General features: G+C 33.7%; 1 protein-coding gene across 1 annotated transcript; it reads left to right on the forward strand.

The window, feature by feature from the left end:
• Window positions 1-4,760: 4,760 nt before the first annotated feature.
• LOC145058772 (peroxidase 24-like) lies at window positions 4,761-6,452 on the forward strand. The gene is made up of 4 exons (XM_079006676.1): window positions 4,761-5,067; window positions 5,166-5,357; window positions 5,488-5,653; window positions 5,816-6,452. The coding sequence occupies exons 1-4, from the start codon at window positions 4,795-4,797 to the stop codon at window positions 6,223-6,225; spliced, it is 1,041 nt and encodes a 346-aa protein (XP_078862802.1). The 5' UTR covers window positions 4,761-4,794; the 3' UTR covers window positions 6,226-6,452.
• The last annotated feature ends 10,591 nt before the right edge of the window (window positions 6,453-17,043 follow it).

The raw sequence follows: 17,043 nt of genomic DNA on the forward strand, positions 1-17,043 counted from the left end.
TTATGTTGGATTTCCTTGTGATGATATATGACGATAATTTAGTCATTTTATGGTAATTTAAATTTTATGGGATTTTTTTTTTCGTTTTTATAATCCAAATACACAAAGCAAAAAAAAATTAACGACCTTACTAGTTACTCCTTTAAAAATTGATGACCTCCAACTCGATAAAAAATATGAAATTTTTAAGAATCTAATACAATATATACTTTACATCTTTAACGTGTTAATTATGAGAAAACCTTTGACTTCTTTCTGAATATGAGTTGTCGGACAGAATGAGGTAATAAAATCTAATACGAGACTTTACATTCATATCCGAAGCGAATTAAAAAATGTTGATTAGTGCAATTTTTTATATTTTCCGATTACACATTTACTTAAAATAATTCATTAGACAAATGCATATTAAAAAAAGAGGCGATTCATGCACCATTTCACTTAATGTATCGCAATATTCTTTCGAACATTTTTATAGGTAACATAAAATATAAATGATGGTATTGATGATTGAGATGTTAATGTTTTATTAGTACAACAACGCATAAATCGGGAATTAACGAAGGAAAGTAGGAATTTATAGTAAAATTAGTCAAATAAATAAGCTTTTAAAAAATTATAATATATTTTTAACGATAGTTATAGATAATTCTTAAATTATTATAAAGAAACCGCGTTTATAAATAATGTATTCATCAAATTTATCAAATCAAAATCATAGTTTTAATTGGATAAATCATGAAAATATACCGTAACCGATCTTTCCTCTTCAATCGATCATTTTATTCCATGTTGATGAAACAATTAATATTTAATACAAAATTTCCATGATTTAAGGACCCTGCATGTGTCTCTATACCAAATTTATATTTATTAACCACCTAAATCAACAATGTAACATTTTATAAAAGATTACTCTTTTTACCATATATATAAATAAAGCATCTTATTTTTATCAGCATATTAACAAATAACAATCTAATTCACTCAATAATTTTATTAAAAAATATTCAATTTCACGGTTGTTTTTTTGGGGTTTGAGCATGGATCTCCTCATCCAAACATGGATGGACAGTGGACTTTTCATGGTAAGGTTTTAGGCAAGAGAATATACGGGTGAAAGTGAAGGTAACGAGTAAGGCTATATGGAGTGGTCACTACAAACTCACCGGAAAAGTGGTGCCACCTATGCGCCACGTCACCTTCACCAACAACCCACTCCACTATGAAAATGGTCACCACTAACAACATTTACTTTTATTATTATTATTATTATTTTAACATTTTGTTAAGTAAATAATATAATTTTTAAAATAGGTAAATTTTTTTATTTTTTGTAACACTATATGAAATAAAAAAACATAATTTATAAGATAAATAAATTTTTTGAAAATACAAAAAAAAAAAAAAAACTTTTCATTAATTAAAAACATAGAAATTTAAAACCTAAAATTACTAAAACACACATAAAACCTAACAAATCAACTACTACACTACTTAACTTAAAAAAAAAAAAAAAAAAAAAAAGTAAAACACAAAAACCGTAGAAGAGTACTACTCGTTGTCATCATCATCATCCTCATCCTCATCCGCCTCGTCGTCACCGTCTGCATTCTCATCGGAATCACCGCCCTCATCCTCTTCGTCTTCATCGTCATTTCCCCCTTGGTGTTGTCTCCCCCATATGTGCTCGGTCAAATCGTGTCGTAGATTGTGATGTGTTTCACGATTTTGTATTTCCAAAACCCTAGAGAAGTATGCCGGGCTGCCAACTTGTATTACTACAGGTGGGTTAAGTGCATCGTTGTCGGTATATGAACAAATAACTCTGCCCTCTTCTTCTATTATCATGTTATGTAAAATCACACAGGCAGTCAACACCGTTGTTAGTTTTGCCCTATCCCATGTTCTTGCTGGATGCTTGATTATGTGCCATCTTTGTTTTAGGACTCCAAATGCTCTTTCAACGTCCTTCCGTGCAAATTCCTGTGCTAACTTGAACAATTTTCGTTTCTCATCGGCTGGAAACGAAAAAGACTTAACAAATGTAGCATACTCTGGGTATATCCCATCACCTAGGTAATATCCATACTTGTATTCATTTCCATTCACAACGTATGACATATCTGGTGCTTTACCCTGCAAAATATCGTTAAATATCGGAGACGCGTGAAGCACATTCAGGTCATTGTTTGACCCCGGCATACCAAAGAATGCATGCCAAAACCATAGGTCGTTTGAAACAGCCGCCTCCAGTATAACAGTCGGGACCCCATGATCTCCTCGTGTGAACTGACCACGCCACGCATTGGGACAATTTGCCCACTCCCAATGTGTACAATCAATACTACCAAGCATCCCTGGAAAACCATGTTTAGCTTCATGCGCGGCATACAACTGTTCAACATCACTTTTAGTCGGATGTCGCAGGTATATGTCACGGTAAAGCTCTATAACATACTCACAGAAAAGATATGTACAATCTCGACCCGTCCTCTCAGACATTTTCAGATACTCATCTGATGCGTCTGCGGTTATACCATATCCCAATTGTCTAAGAGCGGCCGTACATTTTTGTATTGTGGTAAAACCACGTTTACCTCTAGCATCCCAACGTAATTGGAAAAACTCATAATTACGTTCCAAATCTGAAGCTATACGTAAAAATAATTTTCTACTAATACGAAAACGGTCTTCGAATTTCGAAAGGTCATAAAGACTATCAGGAGCAAAATAATCACGTACCAAAAGTTCATGTGCCGCCTCTCGATCCCGATTGATATATTTTCTATGCATGTTTCTTCTCGCGATGTGAAGTTTCGCCTCTCTGACGAATCACGTCTTGTGCCGCAGACAATAGTGTGTGCAAAACCAAATTGTCATCAAAATCGCTATCCATTTTTTGGTTGAGTTTGTATGTTTGATTTGAGAGAATTTGTATGAATGTTTTAAAAAAAATTTGTATATGTGGATGTATATATAGATAGAGAAAGTAGATTAAAGAAAAAAGATTTTTTTTATTTAATAACCCAACGGATGAAAATTGAATGGCCAATCAATGTACGCGTCTTCGTCCGTCCTGGGAGCCACGCCACGACCAACCCACTGAACCCAGGGGCGGTGTTCACGCGTGGAGAGACCCTCCACGTAAGCATTCCACGCATGGAGATGTCTCCACTCCTGATAGCCTAAAGAGATAAAAGGGAGTGGATATATATATATATATATATATATATATATATATATATATATATATATATATATATATATATATAAAGGCTTGTTTATAGTGTGGATGGAGAACTATTGTGTAGACGTGTAGATAATTCTATTCTATGAAAATTTCTAAAAGAATATGTTGTTTAGTAATGTAAATACGTTCAATCTCACAGAATTATTGTTATTTTAATGGATTATCACTAATTCTAATTTATTTTTATTCTCATTCATCGTTTTTTTATTTATGTTAATTCTTACAGAATACGACTCAAAAAACATCCTGATAACATTCTGACAGAATGAGAATAATTAAAAAAAAGTATATAATAATCTTATAGACGATTTAATTAATGAAAATACTTAATGATTAAAATAATTATATAAGATTGAACATATTCATATTATCAAACAACATATTTTCTTTATAATTCTCACAGAATAGCATTATCCATACGTCCACACAATAGATGTCAATCCACATTTGAACCTATATATATATATATATATATAAAGAGAGAGAGAGAGAGAGAGAGAGAGAGAGAGAGGGCTAGGTTAAAGTGTTTTTTATATTTATTGTGTGCTAAATGCACCAATAGGAATTTAGTAAAATTATATTATTATTTAATTAAATAATGATAGATATTAAATGGTTTCCATAATTGTATATATATTAAATGATATCCATAATTATAATTTTCTTTTTATAGAAATTAATTAAATTCGTCATTAATGTCAGCAATAACATTCTTTCAGAATGAATTCGTATCTAGGTTTTTATGTCAGAAATAACATTATTTCAGGACTCACTCATTTAAAATACAATAAAGTTGTATAAAATATGAAAAATGAGAGTGTATTCTAGTAGAATATACTCTTATTATTTTATATATGAATTCATTCTGAAAGAATATTATTATTGACATTAATAACGAATTAAATTAGTTTCTATAAAAAGGAATTATAAATATGGAAATCATTTAATATATATTTAATGTTTACTTAATTTTTATTGGTGCATTCTAGCACACAATAGATGTGAGAAACATTTGAACCTACCTCTCTCTCTCTTTCTCTCTCTCTCTCTCTCTTTCTATATATATATATATATATATATATATATATAAAAGATGGCCCATTTTGATTATAATTATATTAATATAAATAATAAAATCAATCAATTAAAAAGTAAGAAAAGGCTATAAAGGATATAACTCACGTTTGTAATTTATTAAACTTGAAAACAAATAAACCATATGATGATATGGATGGTATGAGTTAAAAAAAATTAGGAACTATAAGCTCAAAATTCACCAAACCACAAGGACTGTTCATGTAATTTACTCTAGATACTAATAATTAATTCTATACTTATCCTAAGGTTTTTCTAATTTACAACCATTTAAGGTCTACAACTTAAGACAATATAAAATCTTATCAACATTGATTTTTAAACTCATAATCGTTTTCATTAGTGAGATTAGTTGAGTCAAATCTCAATAATTGGGAGGGGTATGCCTATATAAAGGGCTTTACTTGAAGGTATTCTCAAACTTATAACCATAAAAGGAAATTAACATGATGAAAAACATTATTGGATTGTTTCTTGTTTCCATTTTGGTGGTAGGATGCATGGGCGCCGGTGGTCGTGGTGGCAATGGCCATGGTCGTGGTCATGGTAATGGTAATGGTGGAGGGTTGAAGATGAACTTTTATGGGAAACTTTGCCGTTTGGACCGTTTGGTTACAGTTGAAAGTACGGTGAGGCAGATTGTATGGAGCAAAGTTTCTGCAGATCCTTCCATGGCTGCCAAGCTTCTAAGGCTTCATTACCATGATTGCTTTGTTAGAGTAAGTAACTTAATTATTAGTACTTCATTTTAACTTCTTCTTTTTTATGTCAAAAAAATAAAAATAAAGAATGATAATAAAAACTTTCGCATTTGAAGGGGTGTGATGCTTCGATTCTATTGGACCCTACACAAAACAAGACAACCGAAAAAACAGCAGGACCAAACAGATCCATTTCTGGGTACGAGGTTATTGATGAAATAAAGACAAAGCTGGAAGCCAAATGTCCCGGGATTGTTTCGTGTGCCGACATTGTTGCCTTGGCTGCTAGAGACGCCGTGTCCTTTCAAGTAAGTACTCGATTGTCATGATCATGTGACAACATGTAATAATTAATATATAAAATAACCATGTTGTAAAACATATGTACTGATTGTTTCACGGAATTGATAGTTTTCTAATCTTGCCGGAAAATTGCAGTTTCGAAAGGAAATGTGGCCGGTTTTCACCGGAAGGAAAGATGGAACAGTCTCATTGGCGTCGGAAGTTGGTGGCAATTTACCATCCGCAGGCGCCAATTTCACAACCCTCCTGACCCAATTTGGAACCAAAGGCCTTAACCTTAATGATCTTGTGGCACTTTCAGGTAAATATATATACGGATATACCCATTTTACATGTCTTCTTAATTTATATACGTGCGTATGTATGTAAGTGTATGCATGCATGCATGCCTTTTAAAAACTTTATGCTTCATTATTTTGGGTTACGTACATAATTACTAAACGTTTGTGTATTTGTACTATAGGTGCACATACTATTGGGATCTCTCGTTGCACCCTCGTTGCAAGAAGGCTTTACAACTTTACAGGTGTAGGAGATGCTGATCCTTCCCTTGACGTGAGCTATGCGCAAACACTTAGAGGACTGTGCCCCAACCCTCAGAACCCAGCCACAGCTCTTGAAATGGATCCTAAAAGCTCTCTCACCTTTGATTCTGATTACTATCGGGCTTTAAATCAACATAAAGGTCTATTTGTATCAGATGCAGCTTTACTTACAAACAGACAATCGGCTCGTGTAGTTAACCTTCTACAAAATCGTGGGCTTTTCTTTACCCAATTTGCTAAGTCCATGGTGCGAATGGGTGGTGTTGGAGTCCTTACAGATGGTCAAGGAGAGATCAGGAAAAGTTGTCGAGTCGTTAATGGTCAATAATGAATATCGATATTAATTGTGTTGGTTTGTTTGTATGAAGTTTCTTGCAACGAGAGGAAATAATGTGTCACAAGGTTTAAAATTTGTCTGCAATCAAATGAATTATTAAGTTTGTTTTAACATGTACGGATGTACCCTATCTTAGCCGTGTTTAATTTCGTCCCGATTTGACGAATCTGGTGTACTAGTACTCAAGTTTTCATTTTATCATATTAAATATTTCTTAAGTTTGGTTTGAAAATGTTAAAGGAATGATTTTGTTGAATTTGTGAAGTTCGTTATTTGCATGAATTTGGCATTTGTAATATACATTTCTTAATCAATTTAAACCATTATTCACACATGATTCAATAGAATGGTTAAATCGAGATGAAATACTATATTGACATTCAATCGATTAAACTCAATGAAAATTGAAATGTCATCGCATAGAATGAATCTTGAAGTGCATGTCCATTGAATGGCAGAAAAAAATAATAATTAGTAGAGCTCAATAAACTATAGAAATTAAACTTTGTACATTAGAATGGATAGTGAATATCCTTATAACCATTACTATGTTAACATTGCAATTTTTTGATTTTTCAAATATGTAGTTGCCAAGTGGCTTATGACATGATCTCTTATAATTATCTCTAATTAATCAATTTAATTTTAAAATATATATTAGAATTGGCAGATTAAATTGGTTATTCAAACTACCTTTTCATTGAGCACTCATAGCTCATTCAACAAATTATGGAGGTACCTTGGAATCTGTTCATGATTTTAGGTAATCTAATTTTTATAAAAACATAACTGTTTTTATATTTATTGGTTAGAGTTTCTTTACATTTTATATTTTATGTGGTTCATTTTGAAGGAACATAAATAAGTTTCTATTTTTGGAAATAAACAGTTCTATTTCGCAATATAACCATAAAATAACAATGTATTTTGATAGTACATTGTCAAATGTTGGATTATACATGCGTATACCCGTTTTCACACATGGTCAACTATATATAGCTATTTCCCATGCCACAAGTAAAAAATGTTTGAAGGTACTCATATGTGAGTCATAATCTAGTTTTATTCTTTTTTAAGAATATTATGATATTTGGTCCTATTTGAGTTTAATTTTATTTTGGTATTATTATTGTTATAATAGTTGGAGTTTTCCTATATGGTAATCTTTATTTGGAATTGGGAAGAGTGTTTTTTATTTAAATTGCTTTGTTAGACTCTATTAGTTAAGCCCAAGGGCAATTTGGTCTTTTTTATACAAAGTTTGTTAGAATATTAGTTAGAAGACAAGGTTTTTTTTTTTTTTTAATCTTTGCTTTGTTCTCATTTATAAATGTAATCTCTGTATTGATTTTTGATCTAATGAAGAATGATTTCATCCTTTTCTTTAAGCTTATTTAATTTTGCTTTAATGATGGAAGTTAACATGGTATCAGACTAAGTTCGATCTTCATTTATTCATCACTTTAATTCATCTTTTGGTTACTATGTTCCTTTTTCAATCATGTCGACTTATGGTTCTACAGCTTTTCTTAATTCAATTTCCATTGATGCTTCAAGTCCTTACTTCATCGGATCTTCTAATAATCCAGATTCTATTCTTATTTATAATGTTTTTCACTGGACATGGCTTCACCCCTGGAAGCGATCCATGACTATTTCATGTTCTGCCACGAACAAAATTATAACAAGAGCAAAGGTATGTTCAATTCTATTAATCAAAAGTGACTATACATGAGGATATTTATAGGGGATGTACAACAATAGGAATGAGAAATTACAAGAGCTATCTAAGGAGCTAAATTAGTGATAATATTGAGAATAATAATTCCCATAAACAAAAATAATTTAAATGATTTGACCAGTTGTGCTATTGTTCTTAATACGCCCCCGCAAGATGGAGGATCCGTCGGATACTCCAATCTTGGAGCGAAGATGGACGAAGGAGCTCCAACTGAGAGGGTTGGTGAGTGTGTATGCAAGTTGTCTGCTGAGTTGATATGAAGAACTTTTAATGAACCGTATGCTACCTTTTCACTGACAAAGTGGTAATCCAAGGTACCATGTTTCCTTCGAGAATGATATATTGGATTGACGCATGAGTACATGGCACTTATATTATCATAGAATATCGTAGGAGAGTACGAGTTTGTAACACCAAGATCTATAAGTAAATGTTGTACCTAAGAGATTTCAACCGCATCATTAGCTAAAGCTTTGTACTCCGCTCCTGTGGAAGACTGTGATATAGATTTCTAACATGTTGATCGCCATGAGATAATGTTTGACCCTAGATAAAGGATATAAGCAGTGGTTGAGCAACCACTAGTTGAGACCCTCCCTAATTTGAATCAAAAAATGCTTTAAGTTCAAGTGAGGATCTACACTTAAGATATAGTGTAACGCCTGTAGATCCGGGCTAGTCAATTTAGAGACGATAAGCATCAAAAAATGACTTTTTTATGGAAGATTATTTATAAGGATTAATCTTAACTAAGTTGTATTATATGTTACAAGGATTTCGTACATATAAGGAATGCCGAAATCCGAGTTATAACGAAGAAGTTATGACCTGTCGAAGTTTCGCGACAGAACCGACACGACGCCGAATGACGTAAAATATGAATTTAAGATAGAGCAATATCTATCCTTAGTGATCTAAACGAAAGTCGTAGGGTTAGTTAAACCGAGAGCGTGCATAAAAAGAACGTCTAAATCTTACTTCGGATGAGGAAGTTATGATTTTTCGAAGTTTCAGCATTAGAAGTATGCAGCCCGAAACTCGAGATTGAGGTCGAGTGATATTTAGCCAAAACTTTCTAAATGAGAATTGAAGATCTCATCAATAGTATTCCAACAATAAAAAGACAAACGAAAACGGAGTTCAGATGAAGGAGTTATGAATTTCGAACGGAGTTTTCCTGTCCCGGCCTACTAAAAATAATATATAAGTAATATAATTATAATATATTAAAAATAAAGTCAAAATTAGCCAATGGAGTCTAAACGAGAGTTGTAGAGCATAATCTCACCTTCGCGTCGATATAAAGAGCGTCAAAAACGGAGTTCGTATGCGAAAGCTACGAATTTATGAAGTTCGGGGCGCGAACCCCAAAGTTGTGTCAGAGACCACGACGTGGCAAGCAGTGCCACGACGTGGCAAGTCTTCTGACACCTCCGAGAGTCCCCCAGACGCAACTTGCGATGACGTATGCAGTGACGACCAAGCCCACGACGTGGAAAAAGGGTGCCACGACGTGGCAAGGGCCAAATTTGCCTTATAAATTGATTTGAAGGGCCAACCGTTTAGGGTTGCTATTTTCTCTCCTCTCTCTCCCGTTTTACCTCGATTTGCATGCAAGAAATATCCCGAAGCCCGAAGATCCCGAGAAGAAAAGAGTTTCCGAGCCGAAGCTCTACCCACGAGGAGTCCGGTTTTTGTGAAGATCTTCCAGATCTACCGAAGAATACTACTTCTACAAGCCGTAGTAATGTCTAATCATCTTCTGATCAAGTGAGTGTATAGTCACTTTCATCTTACACATAGATATGAAGTATTTTATAAAATACGTGCTATGTGTATATATATTGTTGTTTATATGTGTGAGTGTGGTCACTTTCATCTTACACATAAATATTAAGTATTTGCTATGAAATACGTGCTATGTGTATAATATAAAGTTGTTTGTATGTGTGAGTGTATAGTCACTTTCATCTTACACATAGATATGAAGTATTTTATAAAATACATGCTATGTGTATATATATATATATATATATATATATATATATATATATTATTGTTTATATGTGTGAGTGTGTGGTCACTTTCATCTTACACATAAATATTAAGTATTTGCTATGAAATACGTGTTATGTGTATAATATAAAGTTGTTTATATGTGTGAGTGTATAGTCCCTTTCATAAACACGATTTTAATACAAGTACTGTTTGAATGTACTAAGTATATGTGTTATGTGAGTGTATCGATGTTATCTTCTAATCTCATAGATATGATTTATTCTCTATGAAATATGTGTTATGTTTATGTGTCTCATCTTTTATCTGGAATGTGTTTTGAATGAACATAATATACAGGTTTTAGATGTCTAAAAATGTATATTTTATCTAATAAAATGTTGGGTAGATAGTTGTCTTGTGATAAAAGGATGAGAGGCCTCGATGTCATTGTAATCAAGTCATCTAGCGGAATTTAGATGACGACCACATACTTTTCTAGATAGTCCAGTGGAACACTAGCAGGCTCATAACCTGTAGGTGTTAATGAACTTGGGTGTTCATTCGCTGTATTCCATCCCCCTCATGGTTGCCTTATTTGACTTATATTGCTGAGGAACCCCCGAAGCATGTGTTGTCGTCCCGATGAAATATTCTTAGACTAGGCCCCTTGTGTTAGTTGTCTTAGGGATGTAAAGTGAGAATAACGGGAATGGGTAATTGGGTTATTATTGGTTGATGAAATTAAATTAATTATTTTATTGTGGATTGAAAACCCTATATGCTCACCAGACTCCCAAGCCTGACCCACTCAGTTTTCTTTGCATTACAGGTAAGGGCACAAGAGTATAAGTTGGTGGACTTGACGAGAGGTTTTGAATTATAGATCAGTAGTTATAAATAACTGTTGTAAGGTCTATTTTGTTATGTTTATGCTTTTGGTCTGTATTGAACATGACATCCCGAGGTTTTATTATTAAATGAAAATACATTCTCTTTGAGAAATGTTTTGATAAATTATTATCATATCTTGTTTTGGGAACAAATTCCGCAACCATGATCACTCTGATTTTAAAATAAAGCATAAACAAACCGGTCTTTTCTGGCCGTGAAATTGGGGATGTCACATATAGGCCATGTTGAATTGTGACTTTTAGGTAGTGAAGAACCTATTTTAATGTTTGCCAGTGAAGTTGAGACAACGAGTGCATGAATTGGGAAAGTCTATTTACAACAAAATAGACATATGGTCTTGTGAAGGCCTAATATTACAAGGAGCCCACTAACTTCCGATAAGGTTTAGGATCAACACTTGGGGAGTCGTCCATAGTGGTGAGAGCCACAAAAGAGTTGAGAGGAGTAGAAACCTCTATTGCATCATCCATATTGAAATGGGTTAGTATGTATTGACTATGTCGATGTTGGGAGAGGAAAATAGCGTGTTGGGTAGGAATTAATTCAATACCAAGGAAGTGATGAAAGGGACCTAAGTCTTTGATGGAGAACCTCTTGGCTAAGGAATGAATGAATTGGTTTACAAATTCGGTATTGTTACCTGTAAGTACATTGCCATCGACATAGACCGTACAGAAACACAAACTGTTGTCATGATTATAGATAAATAAAGAAGCATCAGCCCTTGATTTCCTAAAACCACAAGTATGAAGAAAAGTTGTGAGTTCCATGTACCAAGCTCTCGGTTCTTGTTTATGACCATAGAGGGATTTTCTAAGTTTACATATATGGTTTGGGAATTAGGGATGAATGAATCTAAGTGGTTGAGTCATGAAGATTTCTTCATGTAGAGTTCCATTAAGAAAGGCATTGTTCATGTCAAGTTGTCATAGGGGCCAATTTTGATATATATATATATATATATATATATATATATATATATATATATATATAGAGAGAGAGAGAGAGAGAGGATGATTCAAATAGTAACTAGTTTTGTAACTGGACTGATTGTGTTGAAATAATCTTTCCTGTATTGTTGAAGGAACCCCTTGGCAACCAAATGAGCTTTATATTTTGAAATAGTACCATTGGGAATCCTTTTGACCCGAAATAGCCATTTGCATCCAATTGGGTTGTGAGAAGCTCTTGGAACTAATTCCCAAGTTCCATTTTGCATGAGAGTATTAAACTATTGATCCATGACATGTCATCGTTGGGGATCTTTGAGAGATTGAGTGTGATTGTTGGGTTGAATTATGGAAGGGGTGGGATGAAGGGTGGTGGAATTTATGAAAAATAGGTTAAAGTATTTTGGGTTTTTATTTTTGGTTCATTGTGGTAAAGGGGAGGCAGGTGAGGGAATGTAATTATCATTATGAGAAATGGAGATGGTTGGGGTGGGACACGAGTTGGTGGGAGGTGAAATATGAGTAGATGTACGAGTTTGCAGTGTGGATGGTGGGGTATGTGAAGTAGAAGTGTGTGTAGGTGAGGAGTTGCATCTGACAATGGTGAAGTAGGTTGACAAGTAGGGGTTGGAGGATGGGATGATGAAGATTGAAATGGTATTTTTTGTGGAAGTTTGAACAGGACCCCACACATCCGAATATATTAATTGAAGCGGTTTTGTAACAATGAATGAATTTGGACCAAAAGTAGTAAGTGACTTTTACTGATGGAGCAAGAAGATTAATGCATACTAGAATAAGAAATTTGCTTAGAGCTAAGACTTATGTTTGAGACAAGAGACTTGAATACTTTGATGGATGGATGGCCTTTGTGGTGCTAGGAAAGTGGAGAGATTTTTGTGGTGGCATTGAGTTGCAATCTGGATGGGAGGTTGACATAGTAAACATCTTCAAGGTTCTACCCTGGCATGAGATGCGCCCCCGTGCGAAGATCCTTCACAAATAAATGAGAGGGAAAAAATTCAACAGAAACTTGGTGAGTCTTACAAAGTTTAGCAATGGATATAAGGTTTCCATGTTAATTTGGAACACATAACACATTTGGTAAAGATAAGGTTTTTAGTGGTGTGTTAATGTGTTTCAATCCAACATCATATAGTTTCAAACCTTTATCATCACCAAGTATTATCTCATCAGTTCCCCCGTATTCAAAGATGTTATGAAGTATGGATCGATCAGAGGTGACATGTTTTGATGAACCACTGTCAAATAACCAGGTTAGATGAATAAATGTTGATCATTATGTTGTAACAATTGTTAAAGGAGTTGTTGAATCAAGGTTGTTGATGGTAATGTTGTTGTCTCTCAAAAACTTGGACAATTTTCGGCAGTCTCGAGTCTGATGCCCAACAATGTTATAGAATTGGCAGAACCTGTTATTGTGAGTTTGTCGAATTCCATGTGGCTTAGATGTTGTCTAAAATGAGCGACTTGTTCCTCTTTTATTGCGTCCGCCACCTTTCTATGAGCCAAAGGTTTTAGATGGGTACCGGTAGTGTTGTCGTCCTTGTTGATAGGTGGTGTAATTAACAGTATCCAGAATTGGTTCAGAGTTTGGTGTAGCTTCTTGAAGGGATCTTTCAAATTCACTTAATTTGTCAAAGAGTTATGGGTAAGATAGAGGACTTTCTCAAACTTTTATGGAAGCCACAATGGTGTTGTAGTTATCCTAATTAAGATAAGATGTGAACAAGAAGATCTTCTTTGGCTATAGGGCTTTGTTCTAGGGAGAGATCATCTGCAATAGAGCACATATCTTGAAGGTATTCAACAATAGAGTGATTACCTTTAGGGTTTTTAATCAGTCTGGATTTGAGTGAGATTATTCGGGAACATGAAGCACTTGCAAAACTAGATTTCAATCGTTCCTAGGCATATCTGGAAGTAGAAGCAGAGGTGGTAAGAGGTTGAATGGTTTCCGAATAGCTCCTAAGAATCGCGATGATGATGACTTGATCTTGGAGCTACCATGGAAGGAATTGTAGGTTCTATTTTTGACCATCTTTGTCTGATATGAAATGTGTGGGATGAATGCTTGTGACCGAGATGAAGGAATCAAGTTCGAGACCAATCAACGTTGATTCAATCTATTTACGCCACACTGTAAAAATTGTTGGAAGTTGATTTGATTAGAAAATAGGTAGCATTTGTGATTTGGACAATAGATTTGGATGCCATTTTTAGGGTTTGAAGGTTCACGAAGAAGTTGATTGAAAGAGATGAAAGAGTTGGTTATAAGGGTTTGGATAGGCTCTTTAGAGAAAAGACATGCTCTGATACCATATAGCAGGAGCAAAGGTATGTTCACCTATATTAATCAAAAGTGACTTTACATCAAGATATATATAGTCGATGTACAACAATGGGAACGGGAAAACACATGAGCTATCTAAGGAGCTAAATTAATGATAATATTGAGACTAATCATTCCTATAAGTAAACTAATTTAAATGATTTGACCAGCTGTGCTATTGGGTGTAATAAAAAACAGATTTATTGATGGCACTATTTCTCCACCGGATCTTACTTCTCCTCATTATTCTTCTTGGTATCGAGCAAACTCTATGATTATCAGCTGGATTTGGAATTTTGTCTTTAAACCATTGTCGAAAGTCTTCTTTTCTTCTCCATCGCTCTTGATATTTCGAGTGAATTACAAAAACGGTATGAATAATCTGATGGTGTTGTGATCTACATATGCAACAACAATTTTACTCTTTCTCTCAAGGAACTAATGATTTCTCTTTGTATTTCACCAAATTCATCAAATTCTTGGATGAACTTCTCCCACTTCATTTTATTCCTGACTACACTTGTGAAGCTGCTATTACAATTAACAAGTTTTTTGAAGACCAACAACTTATACAACTTCTCATGGGACTAAATGAGTCCTACAAATCATCATAGGCAAATATTGATGATGAAACCATTACCTAATGTTTCAACCAATTACTCTCTTCCTATCCACGAAGAACAACAAAGAGACATTTATCTCCCCTCTTTTATTGCAATTGATTCTATAGCAATGCAAGTGTCGTTTGATTTATCTACTCTTTCCAAGAAGTTTACTTGCAATCACTGAGAGAAACTAGGTCACATTAAAGCTCAATGCTATCGTCTTAACGGTTTTCCTGCTAATTTCAATTTTACTAAATCTAAGAAGGAAGAATCTAAGTCAAGTGTGAAAAATGTGATTAACACTACCTCCAATGATTTCACAAGATCAGTACATTCAGTTGCTTCAACTTCTTCAAAACAATTATATTGCATCCACATCTTCACCATCCTCTCATGATCCCTATGTGACTGATGGTGATATGCAAAATGACGGTATTCATTTTAACTTTAAATGCTTTGCTTCAAAGTTTATAAGTCATCCAACTTGTTACAACCACATATTTCTTGGATTATGGATTCTGGAGCCACATATCACATTTGTTCCAACAAATCTCTTTTCTTACTTTTAGATAAACTTCCACATACACAATACATTGGTCTTCCTAATGGAAATGACACCACTGTTTCCTTTGTTTATAATGTTCCCCTACATGAGTCTCTTATTCTTACAAATGTTCTCTATGTTCCTTCTTTCAAATATAATCTTATCTCTATTACTTACATTACTTCACAACTCAAAACCTTTGTTCTTTTTACTGATGATGAATGTCTATTGCAGGACCCTTCAATCAAGAATAAGGTTGCTCTTGGATCTTTTGAAAAAAAAACTCAATGATCTATATGTTTTCAGTCATCATTTTACACAAAAATCTCTTTCTTTTTGTTTTACTATATTACATGTTATGCCAAACACTTGTTTTATTGTTATGAATTCTACATCCAATGTTATGAAATGACATAGAAGATTTGGCCATATTCTTATTAACAAGTTACAATTACTATCTCATGTTAATCATTCTGTTCATTCTCTCATTGAATCTTGTGATATTTGTTTTAAATCCAAACAACACACATATTTTATTCCAAAAAGCACTTATGTCACATATCATCATTTTGATCTTGTTTGTATAGATGTTTGGGGACCTTACAAACATGTATGTCATGATGGCTTTAAGTTCTTTATCACAATTATGGATGATTTTGGCAGACAAACTTGGGTTCATATGTTGAAATATAAGAGTAATGCTTTAACTCTTTTAAAAAACTTTATTGCTTATGTCAAACTCAATTTCATAAAGTTTTAAAAACAGTTAGAACAGACAATGCATTTAAGCTTGGATCTCGTAATGAATGGACACTTTATTTTCAAACAATAGACATTATTCATCAGAAATCCACACCTCACACCCCTTAACAAAATGATATGGTTGAAAGGAAACACAGACACATTTTGGAAGTTTCAAGGGCTCTTTATTTTCAATCTATTTTGGGAACAACATATTGTACATAATGTGTTGAGACTGTAGTTCATTTAATCAACAGAATGCCTAACAAAGTTCATAACTATGCAACACCTTATGAACCACTTATCAGATTCAAAGCATATTTGACACACTTAAAGGCATTTGGTTGTTTATGTTTCATTGCTTCTACTTCCATCAATCGTGACAAGTTTATGCCTAGATCTCATCGATGTGTTCTTCTTGGATATCCCACTGGTCAAAATTCCTATAAAATTGTAAATCTTGTCACAAAATAAATCAATATAATCAGGGACATCATTTTCTTTCATGATTTATTTCCTTTATACTCAATGTTCAAAATTCCTTTAGATTCATCCCCTTCTCATCTTCATGTTAATTCTCCTAATACAAATTCCAATTTTACCCCTGATTTTTCTAATGTTCAGTCACCTTCTCTTTCTCAAACCAATCAAAATCATTCCCCTGATCCCAATAGAAGGCAACTAGACAAAGACAACATCCACTTAGATTACAAGATTACATTTGTAATCAAGTAAATTCAAGTTCTATTTGTTGTCATGTCATTACACATACGTGTGTTCCCTACATTAACTTTCCCATTTCCATTCAAAAAGTACCTTCTAGTTCCTTTTTCTTTCTTGTTTCTTTACAAGTTCCAGAACACACTTTTTAGCATCAAGCCAAAGGAAATCTAAATTGGGAGAATGCTATGCAACAAGAATTACATGCACTTATAACCACTAACACATGGGATATTGTCAAACTT

This window comes from Lactuca serriola, chromosome 6 (assembly GCF_051521515.1).
Source record: "Lactuca serriola cultivar US96UC23 chromosome 6, Lser_US96UC23_V15, whole genome shotgun sequence".
Taxonomy (NCBI): domain Eukaryota; kingdom Viridiplantae; phylum Streptophyta; class Magnoliopsida; order Asterales; family Asteraceae; genus Lactuca; species Lactuca serriola.